The sequence below is a fragment of the Myotis brandtii genome, unplaced genomic scaffold, assembly GCF_000412655.1.
Source record: "Myotis brandtii unplaced genomic scaffold, ASM41265v1 scaffold793, whole genome shotgun sequence".
Lineage (NCBI taxonomy): Eukaryota > Metazoa > Chordata > Mammalia > Chiroptera > Vespertilionidae > Myotis > Myotis brandtii.
Genome location: NW_005371193.1, coordinates 659197 through 678685, shown reverse-complemented (window position 1 = coordinate 678685; position 19489 = coordinate 659197). Strand labels below are relative to the sequence as shown.

General features: G+C 39.6%; 1 protein-coding gene across 5 annotated transcripts in view; it reads left to right on the top strand.

The window, feature by feature from the left end:
• AREL1 (apoptosis resistant E3 ubiquitin protein ligase 1) overlaps positions 1–19489 on the top strand; it is a 42183-nt gene that overhangs the window by 7999 nt on the left and 14695 nt on the right. For 3 of the 5 annotated variants that reach the window (XM_005883569.2, XM_005883570.2, XM_014531171.1), the window contains exons 2-5: positions 5340–5652; positions 12011–12071; positions 12971–13197; positions 14103–14340. In XM_005883569.2, coding sequence (XP_005883631.1) covers positions 12056–12071; positions 12971–13197; positions 14103–14340 — 481 coding nt within the window. In that variant the 5' untranslated portion in view covers positions 5340–5652; positions 12011–12055. Of the gene's footprint in view, positions 1–1185; positions 1270–5339; positions 5653–12010; positions 12072–12970; positions 13198–14102; positions 14341–19489 lie in introns of those variants that run through there. The other 2 variants (XM_014531169.1, XM_014531170.1) reach the window with 2 other exon arrangements.

Genomic DNA, 19489 nt, shown 5'->3' with positions numbered 1-19489 from the left:
CCAATCAGTGATTCTCATCATTGATGTTTCTATCTCTCTCCCTCTCCCTTCCTCTCTGAAATCAATAAAAATATTTATTTTTTAAAAAGATTGACAATATTGCCAGATGTTAATAACTTGAGCTCATTACATTGCTGGTGGAAATATAAGGTGGTACTATCACTCTGGAAAACAGCTAGGCAGTTTCTTTTAAGTTAAATAGCATGTACTTACCATATCACCCAGCAGTCTCACTCTTTGTTATTTACTTAAGAGAAATGAAAACGTGTGTTCACACGAAGACTTGTACTTGAATATTCATAGGGGCTTTATCCATAATAGCCCAACCTTGATGAAACCCAAATGGCCTTCAGCTGATTCATGGATAAACATTGTTACATGTCCATATAGTGATAAACAGGACGAAACCACTGATACATGTAACAACATATATGGATCTGAAAATCATTATATCAATTGAAAAAAATGCCACACATTAAAGACTAAGCTAGATAGACCCTCAGGTACACTCAATGCCATCTCTCTCATTTATTGTGGGTTGGGCCCCTGCACAAACCACCATCATATCCTGGCAACCCAGCAGCTTGGTTGCACATAGAGCCATGTCTCTCGAGGCACTCCTGTAGTGCCAAGACACCTGACTCTAGCTTCCAGTCTCAACCAGTCTTCCTTTCCCTTATACCCCAGGTCTTGCTCCCAAGAACAGCTGAATTCCTTCCTCTTCTCAGTGGATCTCCATTTTATATCTGAGGTAACTTAGGAGCAGTTCAGTAGCTTGTCACTCAGTAGAGAGATTCACACTCTTGACCACTACGCTGTATGTGTTTAGAATCAGTCACTCCAGTTTGGCTCCAGGTGGTCTTTCTAAACACAGCGCGTCCGTAATGCGGAGCTTCACATCACTCCCTTTCTTGACTCAGTACTTTTGTTTATGTTGTTTTTTTCTGCCTAGGATACTAGTCTTTTCCTTTTTTTCTGCCTTGCAAGTGCTTACTCATTAAGTAACAACGGTATTGTCTCTCCTGAAGACCTCTCTATTCACTCGGGCAAAGTTACCTCTCTCCCTTTGCCCATTATATTCTTCTTTTGTGGTACTTGCGACATTATATTGCCCATCTCCCACCTTGTCTTAATTATCCTTGTGACTTGAGTTTTTAGCACACAGTCAGGCGTATAGCAAATGCTCAAGAAATATAAAATGAATGAACGATACAGAAGAACCTGAAGATGTTGGTAGTCATTGGGGAAGCATAGCAGAAAAAAATAGATGTGAGTATATGGGATGGGTGGTAATAGGGTAATAAACCAGAAGTTGAGTTGGAGGTGCTTTTCAAACTTTTCAGCTCAAATATAGTACTTTTAGTGGTAGAGGATAGTGGGTGTGGAACCACTTGGAGGCTGGGAGCAGAGCCCCAGGCAGCCTTTCTGCCTCAGGTACAAAATGTCTATGAATATTTTTAACATATCCATGATGTATCTTTAGAAATGCATGCATATTTTGCATTCTATTTTATTACCTGAGAATTTTTTTTAACGTGAAAATACTTTCTCCTCACCCACCTCATTTTCAAGTAACTAGATGCTGCAGGAATATGTTTCCTTTATCTTCTGGTTTCTAGTACATTCTGGCGTGCTCCAATGCCCAAATCTGAGAAGTATGGAATGGGGTTATAGTCTAATATGGCACATTCTAGTTTTCTGCGATTTGGGGATTGTCTCCTCAGGAGTATTATGTCATGGAACTGAGGAGGGTGAGCTCATCCTGTTCTGACTAACTCGGCTGTTCCTGGAAGGCTGCAGTCAGTTGGAGGCACCTCATTACCAGATCACTAGGGACTAGCTGGAGAGAGTTCACAGAAGACCCACAGGAATGATTAAGAGACTGGAGGGGCTGACTGATGAGGAAAGAATATAAATGAAAACTGTATAACTTGGCTGAACCAAGATAGCAGGAATACACAACTATATAAATATCTCAAGAGTATAAACTTAATAGGGGGAGGGCAATCTTTTATGGTGGGATTTTGGGGTGGAGAATAGTCCAAGGATGAAATTAAGCAAGGGAAAATGTAAACTAATTATCTAATGTATCTGATGGCTCACTTTATTTCTTGGAACCTTCTTAGTTATACCACTAACCTATAGGCCTTTTGCTAATTGAATGATTTGCTTTTTAAGTTGATTTCCCTGTACTCATGGTTGGTGCTTCTGTGTAGAGAATGCTGGAGCCTACTTCTTGCCAAGCCAGTGTCTTACTTTTGCCCTGTCTTGTTTTGTGGAACTCTGTGGTTGATACTTGGAACTCCAATGTGCTGCCACTACATCTTTATTCACAAGAATCTAGGTGTACTTTCACATCATTTTCCCCCCACAGTTTTTAAGAATAGCACTTTGAAAGTAGAGACTGAGTTGGTGATATGTGTTGTAATAATTTTAGAAGCCCATATATAGTATTTGGTTCCTGAGGTACTGGTTTTAGGAAATTACAGCCTTGGTGAAATGCAAGCATAAACTTTGTACGAAACACATACTTTGGGAAATGATTGTATAAAATTCCTACTTGGGGTGTGAGATGCATAAAACTTTTAAATAACAGTTGAAATTAGCCAGAAGAAATATTTGCAAAATACTGCTCTTTTCCTAAGAGGGCATAGAAGAACGGGAAGAAAATGATTTCATGCTTTTTTTGGTTTATAAAAATGAGTTCTTGTATACAAGGCAATTATATAGCTTTAACCGCTACATCAGAGATTGGTAAACTTTTTTTGTAAAGGGTCAGATAGGAAAACTTTGTAGGCCATACATACATCTCTGCTGCAAGTACTCTGCTGTTATAGTGCAAAAGCAGTTATAGACCATATGTAAACGAATGAACTTGGCTGTGTTCATTCTTTTTATACAAACTTTTTTTTTTTTTTTTTTTTTTTTACAAAAACAGGCAGCCGTCTGGATTTGGCCTGGAGGCTGTAGTTTGCCAATTCCTGCACTAGAACCCTTGCTCCTCAAAGCTTGATCTGCAGACCAGCAGCATCAGCATTACCTATGAGCCTGTTAGAGATGCAGAATACTGGGTCTCTTCTTAGGCGGACTACTCTAGAGTCTAACCATGCTTCTCAAATTTTAATGTACATAGGAATCACCTGTGAAACTTGCAAAAGTACAGGGTCTGAGATAGAACTCTGAACATCATACTAGCATTGGGAGGCCAAGATGAGTAAGACCCAGGGTGTTTCCTTAGAAAGCCCACAATCCATTAGGAGAGACTACTGTATAAACCAATAATTATAATATAGACTAATAAATACTATAATAGAGGTATCTTCAGCATAGGAGTATCACAAAGAAGGAAGTGGTTAGTTTTGCCTGACGTGGAGGAGCCCTTAGAGGGGCTTGGGAGTTGGACCTGGAAGGAAGTCGTGCTTGAGTTGAGTCTTTTTTTTTAATCCTCACCCGAGGATATTTTTCCCATTCATTTTTAGAGAGAGTGGAAGGGGTGGTGGTGGGGGTTGGGAAAGAGAGAGAGAAACACCGATGTCAGAGAGACACATCGATTGGTTGCCTCCCGCACATGTCTCTTTTGGGGCAAGGGAAGTTGCAACTGATGCCCTTGACCTGAAATCAAACCCAGGACCCTTCAGTCCGCAGGCCAACCCTCTAACCAAGACTCAACTTCAAGTTGAGTCTTGAAGCTCATTAGAAACAATGAAGCATTGGGGGCAGTGGAGGGGGGAGTAGGGGTGGTAAACATGATAGTTCATGGTGGGGCATAGAAGAACTGGAAGAAAATTATTAAATCAGTAATGATGACGATAGAACTAGGAGTTATTTGATTTAATAATCAAATAGCTGATCACAGCATTGGAGGCCCATTAATATCACAATGAACAGAAATAAAAGTAGTACATTCTGTTATTTTGAGCTAATTTTTTTAACTGTTTCCTTATTGGAAAAAGGGACAACTTGCCTGTTCTTTCCCTTTTTTAGAAAAACAAGTACTTATTCTCCAGAATTAGAAACTCTTTATATGTTCTTGCCTCATAAAAGAATTTGGAGAATGCTAAATATAGAGGTAGAATATAAAAATTATTTATAATTTCATGCATCAAGAGATGACCACTGTTAACGTTTTTGTATTCCTTCCAGTCTTTTTTATGTAATATAATATTTTTAAAAATGGGCTCATGCTATGTAAATAATTTTTTGCTTGCTTTTTCATTTAACATTTTATTTGTGAGCAATTCCTTGTGTTGTTATTTTTTATAAGTGTCATTTAAAAAAATGCTTATATAGCATTCTAATGGATCTCTTATAGTTTATGTAACTCATCTCTTGTTTGCAGATCCTTTAAGCTGGTTCCAGTTACTAGTTGTCCCACGTTTTGGCTCATGTACTTGGCAAGTCTATCTCCATATTATAAAATAAATACGTACACTTATTTATCTTTAATTATAAAAGTTTGCCAACTTGTTGGCCTTCACTCATTCGGTTCTTGTGCTCTTATTAGCATTTTGTGTTTTCTTTCTTAGTTTCCCATGGTAGAGAGGCAGTAGAGTACTTCTTAAGAGCATGGATTCTGGGTGCAGGTTGGCTGGGTTTGACTCAACTCAACTATATGTGCATAATCTTGAGAAAGTGCCTCAGTTTCCTCATCTGTAAAATAGGGATAATTATATCTCTGTCTTGGGATTGTGAGTTAATGCATGTGAAGCATTGAGAGCAGAGCAGTTCCTGCCATGTAGAAAGAGACTGTTTCTTTCCACTTAGTGATTAGTAGGCTCTTCTCATTTGTTTTATGGTGGCTATTTGTGTATGCTTTGCCATACCCCCTTTCTGCTATATTAGTTCATGAATATCTTTGAGTGACAGACTTATTTACTGAACTTTCTTACTCAGCGACTTTATCTTGAAAGTTCACAGATTTTACTATTTGAAAGATAAGATCAGCATTGTTTAACCATGTCTTGGAAATACATGGGGAGGCCTCTGTAACCTGTCCCCACATGTCCCATGTTCTCATTTCTCTTCACCTTGTGGCCACACCTTGTGCTCCAGCCCCATCAAACTGAAACTGGGCATGTGGTTGTGTGAGGCTCACTCTGCTGAAGGGTTGGAATCAACTGAAATGGTGGAGCTTCCTTCTGGGAGTGACACAATTAAGGCAATGAGATTTGACTTCTCTTGTGGAGTTTTAATTGGGAAAACTTTGTCAGGGTTTACCTGCCCTTGGCTATTTTTAGTGTCCCAGGGTTTCCACGGTCTGTTCTACCTCTCTTTTTTGTTTTCTGGGCATTCTTTTTCAGAAATAAAAACCTATTCCACCAACCCTTTTTTCTTTGTAGGATAGGATCCCGAGACAGCAGAAGAGATGCATCCTTTGGCAGTTGATTGCGCCTTGCACTAGAGAGAAGCCCAGGAATGATATATTTGGGGGTTATATTTCTCCACTCTGGAAGTCACCCAGTTCGTTCCAGAAACATTGATTGCTTCTTTGACGCACCCTCAATGAAGGTCTGATGGACAGACACTTTTTGTTGACCTTGCGGCTACTTTCTCTCTTGTGGAAGTTGAAGACATGGTGAAAGGGCCAAGTTACCTGCTTTGGTGAATAGAAGTGCTCCACTTGGTTCTTAGAACATGGGCCCTCGCTTAAAGGTAAGGCAATAGTCTAGTTAAGATTCAGTTGTTACTGGGATACAGAACATGGACCCAGTTCCTCTTCAGCAAGGAAAAGCTATGGACGTGCACAGTTGTATTTCCAGCAGGACATCTTTGAGTATAAAGAAATCAATTCTCCATTTCTGGGAAATGACTGTTCACAATTGATCTTCAATGTTAGGACTAAAATTTATTTGGTGTAATTATAAATTGTTATACTAAAAAAACCCCAAAGGGTTTTAAAATATGTATATCAGTCAGCTTTCTCACATTCCCTTGAGACAGATATTTTCAAGTATTTCCCCCTTCCCCTGCTTTTGTAGGTAATGTAAGCCAAAGAGCTATAGTATTAAGCAACTTGCCTGGGATCTTTTAGTAAGCAAGTGATATTTCTGCATTAGATAATTGGTACTGCATTCCATTTTCCTCTGTCATGCTTTATTTTTATTTCAAAAGATTTAAAAGGGGGCCATAAGCATTTATCTCTCTAATTTTAGCCTGGTCATGAAATTCTCATCGCAAGACTGGGTGATGTTTTTCATATTGTTTTTTTGTATGTGTTTTCTTAAAGCGTTTCCTAAATACCTCACTGTGCTTATGACTCCATTCTTTTTTTTTTTTTTAATATATTTTATTGATTTTTTGCAGAGAGGAAGGGAGAGGGAGAGGGAGTTAGAAACATCGATGAGAGAGAAACATCGATCAGCTGCCTCCTGCACACTCCTGACTGGGGATGTTCCCGCAACCAAGGTACATGCCCTTGACTGGAATCGAACCCGGGACCCTTGAGTTCGAAGGCCGATGCTCTATCCACTGAGCCAAACCGGTTAGGGCATGACTCCATTCTTTTTTATAATTTAGTGTTGTACGAGGTTAAGAACATTGGGATTCAGAGTTAGACATGGGCTCAAGTCTTAGCTCTGTCACTTAACCAGCTGGGAGATGTTTAGCAAGTTAACTTTTCTAAGCTTTTTTTTTTTTTAATCTGTAAAATGAGAATAATTTATAGTGACAGTTACTTAAGCTAACATGTAAAACACTTAGTGCAATGTTTGGCCTATGATAAGTAGATCAGTAAGGGGGTTGTAAGTTTTTTTTTTTTTTAAACATCTATTTTTTATTTTTTTTCTAAATATATTTTATTGATTTTTTACAGAGAGGAAGGGAGAGAGATGGAGAGTTAGAAACATCAATGAGAGAGAAACATCGATCAGCTGCCTCCTGCACATCTCCCACTGGGAATGTGCCTGCAACCAAGGTACATGCCCTTGACCGGAATCGAACCTGGGACCTTTCAGTCCGCAGGCTGATGCTCTATCCACTGAGCCAAACCGGTTTCAGCAGTAAGGGGGTTGTAAGTTATTAGTTATTACATACTACTGTATATAATAACTTATGTACATAGTAGTATGTAATAACTAATAGAGTATGTAAGTTATTATATGCTACTATTATTCTGCTAGCTTAGGGTATCACAGTTTGCTGAATTGTATAAAGGCAAGAACACTAAAGAAATAAATTTAAAAACAAAGTATTCATATAGCTAATTGCATAAAATTTTATGATAGAGGCTTAACATATTGCTTCTTTGTACTTGAACTAGACTTGGGAAGAGTTCCAAAATAATTTTATGGAAGAGAGGTATGAGCAGCAGAAAGTGGAGGGTGCTGTGGAAACTGTTGTAGAAACATAAAAGCTTAAAATGAGGAAGATAGGATCATAAAACTGCATGGATACTATACATGCATGAGAACCCATGACTCAAAGCATGGGTATTTGATACATACTTGTAGAACTGAAGAGCATATAACCTCTGGCTCAAGTGAATATCTTGCTAATTAGAGAAGTTTTAAAAACTATAAGACGAAGGTCCAATCTGGAAAATTCCTGATCATTATACATTCTGGACAAAGAAAAGAACAGACATTTGATCCTATCCATTCAGCAGATACTATATTCATATTTATTGCAATTACTATATGCAGTCATGTTGGATGCTGTGGAGAATTTTTAACACTAATCTTTGCCTCATGTTACTTACCACTCTGAAATGGAAAATAAAACAAGGGACTAAAAGAGAACATAAGTGGTATAAGGTAAATAAAAACAAAGTAGTGTGGGAATTCAGAGGAGATAAGGAGTCTTTAAATTGGAGATCAGGGAAGATTTCAGGGAGGGAGATAGGGTTTTCCCTAGACCTTAGGATTAGGAGGTTTTTCATGGGTAGAGGCTGAGGGGAGAGGATAGTCTAGGCCAGAGGTCCTCAAACTACGGCCCGCGGGCCACATGCAAATACAAATATTGTATTTGTTCCCGTTTTGTTTCTTTACTTCAAAATAAGATATGTGCAGTGTGCATAGGAATTTGTTCATAGTTTTTTTTTTTTAACTATAGTCCGGCCCTCCAACGGTCTGAGGGACAGTGAACTGGCCCCCTTTTTAAAAAGTTTGAGGACCCCTGGTCTAGGCAGAGGAAATGACTTCTGCAACGGCATGGAGATGGGGCATTTCAGAGCTTATATGTAAAAGTGTAAAGGATCTGATTTGGATAGATCATAGGATGAATAAGAAGATATTATGGGTGATGGGACCAAGGATAATATAGGGTGCAGTGGAAGCAGAGATGGGGCAGAGAGAGGGCATGACAGGGTCAGTAAGAGGACAGAAAATGCCTACAGAAGAGGTAAATCTGGAATAAAAGTGATTTGAGGGGTCACCCTAAAAGGATACCTTGTACTCAGAGACAAAGATAGGGAGGCTTTGTGACAGCATATTCAGAAAGAAACAGGAAAGAGAAAGTACACAAGGCAAGTTCAGAATGTGACCATAGGTAAAATTGGCAGATGGGTAAATGTTATTGGGGAGTTTTTTGAGAGCTATTGTGGAGTAGTAGGCTATTTTGTAAGGGTCAGATCAATGGCAGAGCTAACTCCCTGTTCACAAGAAGGTTTCAAAGAGAGTTGTTTGGGAAAAGGTAATAATTGGCATGCTGAGTTTTAAATAATAAAGGGAATCGGGATGGAAATGTAGAATTGACCTATTGGGAAAGGTCTAGGTAATCTAGATCAGTGGTGGTGATTTTGTTGAGAAATAAGTAAACGGGGCAAAAATGGATAAGGACGCAACAAGGTCAAGTTCATTACTGCCAGCTTCATGAGGCCTGAGACTGTGGCTGTTCTATACTGTATTTGTTGGATGGATTATTTGAGGATTTTTTTTATTTTTTATTTTTTTAAGAGAAAGGATCAAGCCTGCAACCCAGGCATATGCCCTGACCAGGAATCAAACTGTCAACCTTTTGGTGCACTGGATGATTCCCAACCAACTGAGCCACACCAGGGCATTTTCAGATGAATTTTAACTTTTTATTATAAGAATTTCAGACATAAAATTAGAATAATATAAAGAACTTCCATGTAGGCAGAGGTTTTAAGTGCAGTAAGAGAAGCCATGCCTTTTGTATTTCTGATGCATTTCCCACTGAAGAAAGTGTGGGCCAGTAGAGAGGGTCCCCTAGTTTCCTATTGGCTCTGAAGCAAAGGAGCAGTGATACTGCTACTACTATTAATAATTATAATAATAATTAAAACTGAGAACTCATTGTGTGCCAGGCACTATTATAGGCTGCTTAACATGTGTTTACTTATTAATCCTCATAACACTCCTATGAGGTATTATCTTTTTTTAAAAACTTTTTTTTTTAATCCTTACCCAAGGATATTTTTCCATTGATTTTCAGCGAGAGCGGAAGAGAGAGGAAAGACAGAGAGAAATATTGATGTGAGAGAAACACATCGATTAGTTACCTGGTACATGCCCCGACCAGGGTTCAGGCCCGGGAGGAGCCTGCAGCCGAGGTACATGATCCTGACTGGAATCGAACCCAGAACCCTTTGATCCTCAGTCCAACGCTCTATCCACTGAGCCAAACTGGCTAAGGCCACACAGATATTATCTTTGGTGGATAAGGAAACTGGCACTCTATAGAGCAGTGATGGCAAACCTTTTGAGCTTGGCGTGCCAGCATTTTGAAAAACCCTAACTTAATTCTGGTGCCGTGTCACATATAGAAATTTTTTGATATTTGCAACCATAGTAAAACAAAGACTTATATTTTTTATATTTATTTTATATATTTAAATGCCATTTAACAAAGAAAAATCAACCAAAAAAATGAGTTTGCGTGTCCCCTCTGACATGCGTGTCATAGGTTTGTCATCACTGCAGTATAGAGAGATTACTTGTCAAGGGTCACATTGTCAGTGGCAGACCATGGATTTGAACCCAGGTAGTCTAGTTCTAGAATCATGCCCTTGTCCTCTGTACTATACTCTTTTTTATACTGTTTGATTTTAGAGTCTTGATGGCTATGGGGAGTTATATTAAAGTCCTATTGCACTAAAGGAGATGATGCCATAGAAATTATTAAATCTCAACTCTTTATACAGCAGTGAATCTTAGAGAGATTACACAATTAAGCCCTGGAACTGGTCTCCAGACTGCCTCTTTCCGAAAAGGTTATAGTTATCAGAGATAGTATGTAGGAATTTTCCTAGCCTTTATGGTGTATGCCACAAATTTGGCATTGCTCTTATTCCATCAAGAAGCAAGAAACTTCCTTAGCCGGTTTGGCTCAGTAGATAGAGCATTGGTCTGCGGACCAAAGGGTCCCAGGTTCATTCCGGTCAAGGGCACATATCTCAGTTGCAGGCTCCTCCCCAACCCAGGCCCTGGTCAGGGTTTGTGCAGGAGGCAACCAATCGATGTGTTTCTCTCACATTGATGTTTCTCTCTGTCTTTCCCTCTCTCTTCCACTCTCCCTAAAAAAATCAATGGAAAAATATCCTCGGATGAGGATTAACAACAACAACAACAAAACCCAAAACGAGAAGCAAGAAACTTAAACGTCCTATAGCACAAGCCACATAAACTTCATTTTCTGCTGAGTATTATTCTCTGAGGACTAGAAGTTTCATATCCAGGATCAGATTGGATGGCATCTAACTGAGCGAGTACCTAAAACAGTTAAACTGCCAGTTTTGGCTCTACAAGTCATCTAGCACATTTTGTAAGATGCAGACCGTTGCTTTTTTTGAGAGATGATAGCAACTTTTCACCAAAGAGGAGACTCAATAATTGTGACCCCAAGATTTTGGGTCTGTATATTGTCTCTTTATAATAGACCCTTTTGGAGCAGCTTAATCCATGTGTATTGGCAATGCTAATGTTATCGTTGTGATTTCTTTTCTGGACGGACTTTAGTCTAGAGATTTCTATGAAACTTGACACAGTCATTCCTCAAATTACCTATTCTCTGTGGATTCCATTCGGTATATTGTTATCAAAGGAACTGCTGCCATTTTTGTCTCCCTCTTAAAAGTTTTTCCCACAATTAGACATAAAGTGTACCCTCTTAAAAAAAAAAAAAGTTGCTTTGATCCCTCCCAAATCTGAGCCTATAAATTTTCAACTGTCGTACCTCTAAGTAACATTCTAGTGCTGATATAAGGTTCTGGGTTGAGTTAATATTGACAACCTTTATATATATTGACCCTAAAAGAAAGAGTGAATTCAGTGCATTGTAGAATAGAGAGCATATATAATTTATACATACTAGGTCAAAACTCAGTGATAAGATATGAACATCAATGTATATTGCATTTTTCTTGGCAGTACCTAGGGTGGTTCAAATGAGTAATGACAATTGAAGTCTTATTCTGGAAACAAGTTTAATAACAGTGAAAGTTTACCCTCAAACTCTAGCTCTTGTTTGAATTGTTATGACCTTGGCAGCATCACTTAGGATGAGAAGTACAGTCTCCTCCTTTTGTTCCTCTCCTTCGCCTTCCTGCTGAGCTCATCTTCCACGGGGCCCATTAGTTTGTCTGATTGGTAACAGCAAAAATGACTTCTCTTACATGCCCACTGCTTGTTATTGGAATGACCCAGAGTTCATTTTAATTATGTAATGCCAACATGATGATAATAATACTTGCTTTTAAAAATCCACATTTTTATATAACTATTTCTACTTAGGTGAATTACTTCCAGAAGGCAAATATAAGGGAAAAGTGACTCCATTATCCTCTTTGCTTGTGTTAATTAGCACCAATTTGCTTTGGGGAGGGAAACTATCTTGGGGCTTTGGATCTGAGAAGATGAAAGCCATGTTATTGCATTTTGTAATTAGCAATAAAGCCAATGGCTGTTTGTGGTGTTCCTAGGTGGTCCGTAGATGAGAAGTCTTTAGGGAGAATGATGCAGTCTCTGTCTGAAATATGTCACAGGGCACCTGTCAAGCTGAAATGACTGTAAGAAAGATTTGGAGAAAAAACTAAACAAGTTTTCTTTTGCAGCTGCAGCTGTGATCCTCGGCTGTCTGTTGGCATTGAAGGGACCTGATGTTTTACGTTATTGGTATGTTATGAAAAAAGCTCTTCTTATTATCTTTTTGTTGGGGATGCTTACATCCTTTTTGCCTCCCTGTCTATCCTCTTTCCCCTTGAAAATAGACTTGGACATATTTCCAGTCATGCCGGAAAGTACCTTCACAGAGTTGGCAGTGGAATTCATTCATTTGGGAAATATTTATTGCCTAATTATAGTCAGTGCCAGACACTGCTTCCTGCCGAGTTGGATAAGGCAAAAATCTGCATATAAAAAGTTCATACCATGAACAAGGAGATAGATGGTCAAGAGGAAGGAAAGTCATAATAGGTGAATGTAAGGTGTTTGAGGGAACCCAAAAGAGAGAACTCCAAATTCTAGAGGGGGTTGAGGAGGGCTTTTGCCAAGTGGACAAGGGAGGGGAATGTTTCCAAATGGCAGGAATATAATGTACATTCTTTTTACTACTTTTGTGAGAGCCCAGCACCTAGGAAGGTGGTGGGGCAGGCATGATATGTGGTCCATGGTATAGAACAAGGGTTGACAAACTTTTTCTATAAAGGGCTAAAAGTAAATATTTTCAGCTTCCCAGCTTATTTAGTGTCTGTCACAACTACCAAACTCTTTTAGTTTAGGACAAAAGCAGCCCCAGACAATATGCAAGTGAATGGGTGGGGCTTCATTCCAATAAAACTTTATTTTAAAAAACAGGCAGTGGGTGAGATTTGGCCCGAGGAGAGTTGTGTCTGAGTCCTGGTATATAAATCCCTCTCTTCACCCACAGAGGTACACCCAGTACAGTGTTTCTTTGGAAGTCTTACTATCTCTTCCTGACTTCCTTTAATTTTTGAGAGATGGCTAGCCTGTTCCATAATGAGAAGCTGTAATGTGTAACTGGCAGATGTCTGTGTGTTCTCTCTTTCGCATAGGTGGAATCACAGTATCTGTGGTTGCATTCTTCTTCACAATTAAGTTCCTCTTCGAGCTCGCCGCACGTGTAGTCAGCTTCCTCCAGAATGAGGACCGTGAGCGCCGAGGGGACCGGACTATTTATGACTATGTGCGGGGAAATTACCTGGATCCCCGGTCTTGCAAAGTCTCCTGGGATTGGAAGGACCCCTATGAGGTGGGCCACAGCATGGCCTTCCGAGTGCATGTAAGGGAATGTTTCTGTCTCCATACCCATTGGGGTTTCTGAGTCACTTAACTTTTCAGAGCCCAGTTCAATCTGTTGGTGGGGCTGGCCTAGAATGTTAACATTTTCCTTTGTTTTTCTGTCTCTCCCAGGAACTTGGGAATTATTAGTATCCGAAGAGTCACGAATTTCTCTAGCATTTTGGTTTAATGGGTGCTTAGCTGTGAAGAAGTATAAACTTAATGTTACCTCTTCAAAATAAGAAAAATATTACTAAATAGAGTTGGGGTTATTGTAGATTTAGAGGTTGGCAAACTATGACCCAAGGCTTAAATCAGGCACAGCTCCTACTTCTGTAAATACAGTTTTATTGGAATACAGCAACACCCATTCATCTTCCTGTATTGCCTATGAGTAATTAGCCACAATTGAATAGCTGTGTATGACCTATAAAGCCAAAATTATTTACTCTGTGGCCCTAGAAAAAGTGGGCTGCCCCCTATGATGACTTTACTACAGTACGATGCTTGGTTTTGTAGCCGGAACCCACCTAGCCTTGCCTGTTGTTTTAGTTCACTCAGTGCCAGTGGTACCTGCTGACGTACCTTTACATTGGATTAGCAGTGATAACATAATAAGAAGGGCTGGTAAGAAGAGGCAGCATTTGTGGGAATGTCAAGCTGAAACTGATTTAATGGTATATCTTAAACCTGTCCTCAAAACAAGTTAAGACTTTGTTCATGATTTAATGGTTTTCTTTGAAGTATTAAGAGAATTTCTTTCTCCCTGTGTCTGTAGGACTGTAGGAGGGGGTGGGTATTGGGTTTTACCAGCTACCTCCTTGCTCCCCACAGTTTTTTGAGTTAGATGGCTAACGATTTTCTCTCCCCGTTCACTAATGGGTGCCCCTCTTCTTCCCACTGCAGTTATTCTATAAGAACGGGCAGCCTTTCCCTGCACATCGGCCTGTGGGACTAAGAGTTCACATCTCTCATGTTGAGCTAGCAGTGGAAATTCCAGTGACCCAGGAAGTCCTCCAGGAGCCCAGTTCCAATGTGGTCAAGGTGGCCTTCACTGTGCGCAGGGCTGGGCGTTATGAAATCTCAGTGAAGCTTGGTGGATTAAATGTGGCCTACAGTCCCTACTACAAGATTTTTCAGCCTGGTACATTATTTCCCCCCCGCCCCCCTTCTTCCTTTCTCTTCTTCCCTCCCTCTTTTTCCCCCTTTTTCCTTTTCTTTGTAATTATACCTTTTTTTGAATAATATCTTTATCGAGATTTAATTCACATGCTATAAATTCATCCATTTAAAATACACAATTTAATGGTTTTTAAAATTCATAGAGTTGTGCAACTATCACCACATTCAATTTTAGAGCATTTTCATCACCCCATGATCCTGTACCTGTTTGTAGTCACTCCCCATTTTCCCCAAATGCCCCAGCTGTAGGCCACCACTAATCTGCTGCTTCTGGATTTGCTTACTGTGGCTACTACTTTACTGTTTACATTCAGATCAGTGTAATCATAACATATGTGGACTTTTTGTGACTGGCCTGTTTCACTTAGCATAATGCTTTTAAGGTTTATGCATGCATGTTTTAGCATGGATTAGTACTTATTTATTTTTATTTCCAAGTAATAGTCCATTGTGTAGAATGCTGCAATTTATCTATTCATCAGTTGATGGACATTTGGGGGTCATTGCTTTTGGCTGCTACGCATAATGCCGCTGTGTACATTTGTGTACATTTTTGTGTGGACACACATTTTCATTTCTTTAAGAGTGGAATTGCTGCCTCTTAAGCCAGGTAAGTTCTTAAGGAGTAAGGGTGCCAGAATAGACAAAAGGTAAATTCTTCTGATTTTTGAAAACTTTTCAAGTAAAACCACCTTGATTTAATCCCACTCTTGCTACCATTGTGTGTTTTACTTCTCATTGAAGAGTTTCTGCTCAAGCTTCTGGTATCTAAGAGTTGAGGCTTGTATCTCTACTCTTTCACCCCCTTCATGTCCTTTATGCCAGATAATAAATGCTCACTGACTTTGAAGCCTAAAAGTATAATCTCTGACTCCTGATTCTGCAACATATCTCTTTATTTTATTTTATTTTTTTTTATATTTTATTGATTTTTTACAGAGAGGAAGGGAGAGAGATAGAGAGTTAGAAACATCGATGGGAGAGAAACATCGATCAGCCGCCTCCTGCACATCTCCTACTGGGGATGTGCCCGCAACCCAGGTACATGCCCTTGACCGGAATCGAACCCGGGACCCTTCAGTCCGCAGGCTGACGCTCTATCCACTGAGCCAAACCGGTTTCAGCCAGCATATCTCTTTAGTGTGTCAAGATCCTGTCTGTCCTGTGTGTTCTGCCATGGCTTCCTTTTGAGGGTGTCATTTTGATATCTGCAGCAGTGATAGGACCATGGAGTCTGTTGGGGTCAAACCATAACAAGAAGGGTCTTAAGAAGATTTGTGTATCTTTGCTTGACTAGTCATCAATTTTCTTTCTCTTACAACAGAGGAAGGGTGACAAGGTGGCTCCCAAGCCATCTCTCTCTCTCCATATATCTTGTTCTTTGTTTCAGTGTCTCTCTCATAGACTCCTTTCCACATGAATTATTATCAAACTACCTCCTTGCCACCAATGGAGAACATTACATATCCTTATAAATGTATACCAGTCCTTTTATTAAACTCTTTATTTTGAAATAATTATAGGTTCTTATGCAGTTGTAAGAAATAATAGAGAGATCTGGTATACCTTTGACCCAGTTTCCCTCAATGGCAACATCTTAAAAATATAGTATAGCCCTGGCTGGTGTGGTTCAGTTGGTTGAGCGTTGTCCTGTGCGCCAAAGGGTTGTCTGTTTGATTCCCAGCCAGGGCACATGCCCAGGTTATGGGTTCAATCCCTAGTAGATCAATGTTTCTCTCTTTCCCTCTCTCTCTCTCTAAAATCAATTAAAAATATATATTTAAAAAAAGAGAAGTACAACTCTTTAAAACAAACATAGTACAATATCACAGCCAGGTTATTGACATCAATACAGTCCAGACACTGAACATTTCCATCACCACAAGGATCCTTCATGTTGCCTTTACATTACCACACTCATTCCTCCTCTCCCACCCACCTCTTTCTTAACCCCTGGTAGTCACTAAGCTATTCTCCATTTTTATAAATGTTCTCATTTCAAGAATGTTATATACATGGGATCACAGAGTATATAACCTTTTGATTTACATAACTTAAAAAAAAATCATTATTGTAAGTATTACATATGTCCCCTTTTTTCTCCCATTGGCCTCTTCAACCTGCCCTGACTCCCTACCCCAGGCCTTCACCACCCTATTGTCAGTGACCATAGGTTATGTATATATGCATATAAGTTCTTTGGTTGATTTCTTCCCACCTACCCACTCTCCCCTGCCTTCCCTCTGAGATTCGACAGTTCCATGCTTCTATATTTCTGGATCTATTTTGTTCATCAGTTTATTTTATTCATTAGATTCCACACATGAGTGAGATCATGTGATACTTATCTTTCTCTGACTGGCTTATTTGCTTAGCATAATACTCTCCAGGTCCATCCATGCACATACTTTTTTTCACTTAGAATTCCTTGGAGATTCATCCAGGTTGTTGAGTGTATCAATAGTTGGTTCCTTTTTATTGCTGAGTAGTAATTCCATGTTGTGAAGATACCATAGTTTGTTTATTCACCAACTGAAGGGCATTTAGGTTTTCTCCAGTTTTTGGCTATTGTGAATAAACCTATGAACATTCATGTACAGATTTTTGTGTGAACGTAAGTTCATTTCATTGATATAAATGCCCAGGAATGCAATTGCTGGGTCATATGGTAATTTCATGCTTAGTATTTTTAAGGAACTGCCAAACTCTTCTAGAGTGCCTATAGCATTTTAACTTCCTAGAAATGTGTGAATAGTCCAGTTTCTTCACATCCTCAGCAACATTTGATATTGTCACTAGTTTTCATTTTAGCCATTCTGGTAAGTGTGTAGTGGTTTTAATTTGCACTTCCCTAATGGCTAATGATGTTGAACATCTTTTCATGTGCTTATTTGCCATCTCTGTATCCTCTTGGGTGAAATGTCTTTTCATGTCTTTTGCTCATTTCCTAATTGGATTTTTTGGTGTGTTTTTTTTACTATTGAGTTTTGAGAGTTCTTTATATATTCTATATACTAGTCCTTTGTTAGGTAATGTGCTTTCTCTCAATCTTCAGCTTTTCTTTTTATCCTCATAATGGGGTCATTCACAGTACAAAAGTTGTTCATTTTGGTGAAGTCAATTTTATCAGTGTTTACTTTTATAGATCACTATTGTCTTGGTGCATGGATTCGTGCACATTGAAAGGAAATTAATTAGAAGAAATATTTTAATATTGCTGTTTGCCCTTTCTCTATAATAGAAGTGTCAACCAAATTCATGATTGACAATGACAGATTGAAACACGCGTTTGATTGGCGCCAGCAAGAGCTTTATATGTATCACGCATGCAGTCAACTACTTAGCCTTTTATAGATATAGAATAAACTTGCTTAATTAGACCTGCTTTCTGATTTAGTTAAACTTTTTCCAGCCCAGCGAAGCACTCCAACTTCTCTTCAGGTAATTGTCAGCAACACAGCAGTAAATATCAACACGAAGCAGATTATTATTGTAGGTCATGCAGGGAGAACAAAGGGTAAAATATTTGCAGCAGTGTTTGACTATATTTTGTGCAGCGAGAAAACCTGAAGTCATTTTCAAGTTCCACCATTTCTTCTTTTCAGTTTAACATTTGGTTAAAGTGTAAAATGTTTGCACCTGGCTATAAAGCAAGTCAGGTTCCTGGGCTGAAGAAACACCAAGGACACTAGTTGCTAGGGAGAGGAAGCCAGGTGTTGCTACATGACGTCATTACCCGGTGTCCACAGCAACTGTTTCCAGGCTGGGCTGGGCTGTGGGCTGCATTTTGCACCATGCGGTCTTGACAGCATTGGCTGTGATTTGGTGGAGTGTCGCTCCAGGGCGGTGGCGGGGCCTGTGTCCCACTTGGGGGAAGCCAAGTGTTGGTTTGTTGGCGCCAGGTCCGTGGTACCGTTTATTTTTAAATGGCCAGTGAGTGTCATGGCAGCTCCTGCCTTGATCGTCTGCCCCCTGGTGGTTAGTGCTCGTCATAGCTACCGGTTGGATGGACATTTAGTCTTTTATATATATAGGTATTTAGTGTCTGAGAGCTCTTTGACTAGTCCTCGATCCTGAAGATTTTATCCTATTATTTTCCTAAAAGTTACATAGTTTTACATTTTATATTCAAGGTTATGACCTGTTTTTAGTTCATCTATAATAATAAAAGTGTAATATGCAAATCAACTGAATGGCCGAATAGCAGAACGACCGTCCGGGCAACCACACTATGACATGCACTGGCACCAGGCCAGCCAAGGTGGGTGTGATGCTATTGGTCGGGGGGCCTGCCATTGCCCCACGATCACCCCGCAGAGGGAGGCCCAGGCCACCCTCTGCAGGGCGATTGATTGGGGGGCTCCGCGATGGATTGCTCCGCAGAGGGAGGCCCAGGTTACCTGGCTGGTGGTGCTTTGGTGGGTAGGTGGGGCCTCCCTCTGTGGGGTGAACGATAGTGGGGCTCCTGGACTGCGAGAGGGCGCAGGCCAGGCTGAGGGACCTTCCCTCCCAACCTGAGTGCATGAATTTCGTGCACCGGGCCTCTAGTTTTTATATAAGAGACTTGGGTCGAGGTTTGTTTTGTTTTGTTTGTTTTGCATATAGTTCAGTTGCTCTAGCACCATTTGTTGAAAAGGCTATCTTTGCTCTGTTACATTGCTTTTGCACCTTTGTCAAGGATGAGTTGGGCGTATTTGTAGGGGTATATTTCTGGGTTCTTTGTTCTGTTCCATTGAGTGATGTGTCTATCCCTCCACCAATACCACAGTCTTGATACTGTAGCTATATAATAAGTCTTGAAAGTGAGTAAACTGATTCTTCCCACTTCATTCTTCTATTGCAGAATTATTTTAGCTATTCTGGGTCCTTTGCCTTTCCATATATATTTTAGAATAATATTGTCTAAAGCTACAAAATCTTGCTGAGATTTTGATAAGAACTGTTAAATCTTTATAGCATTTGGGGAGATTTGACATCTTTACTGTGTTGAGTCTTTCAATTCATAAACATGGTACATCTCACAATTTATTTAGACCTTTTTTATTTATTTCATCAGTATCTTGTTGTTTTTAATATACAAGCCTTGTATATATTTTATCAGATTTGCATCT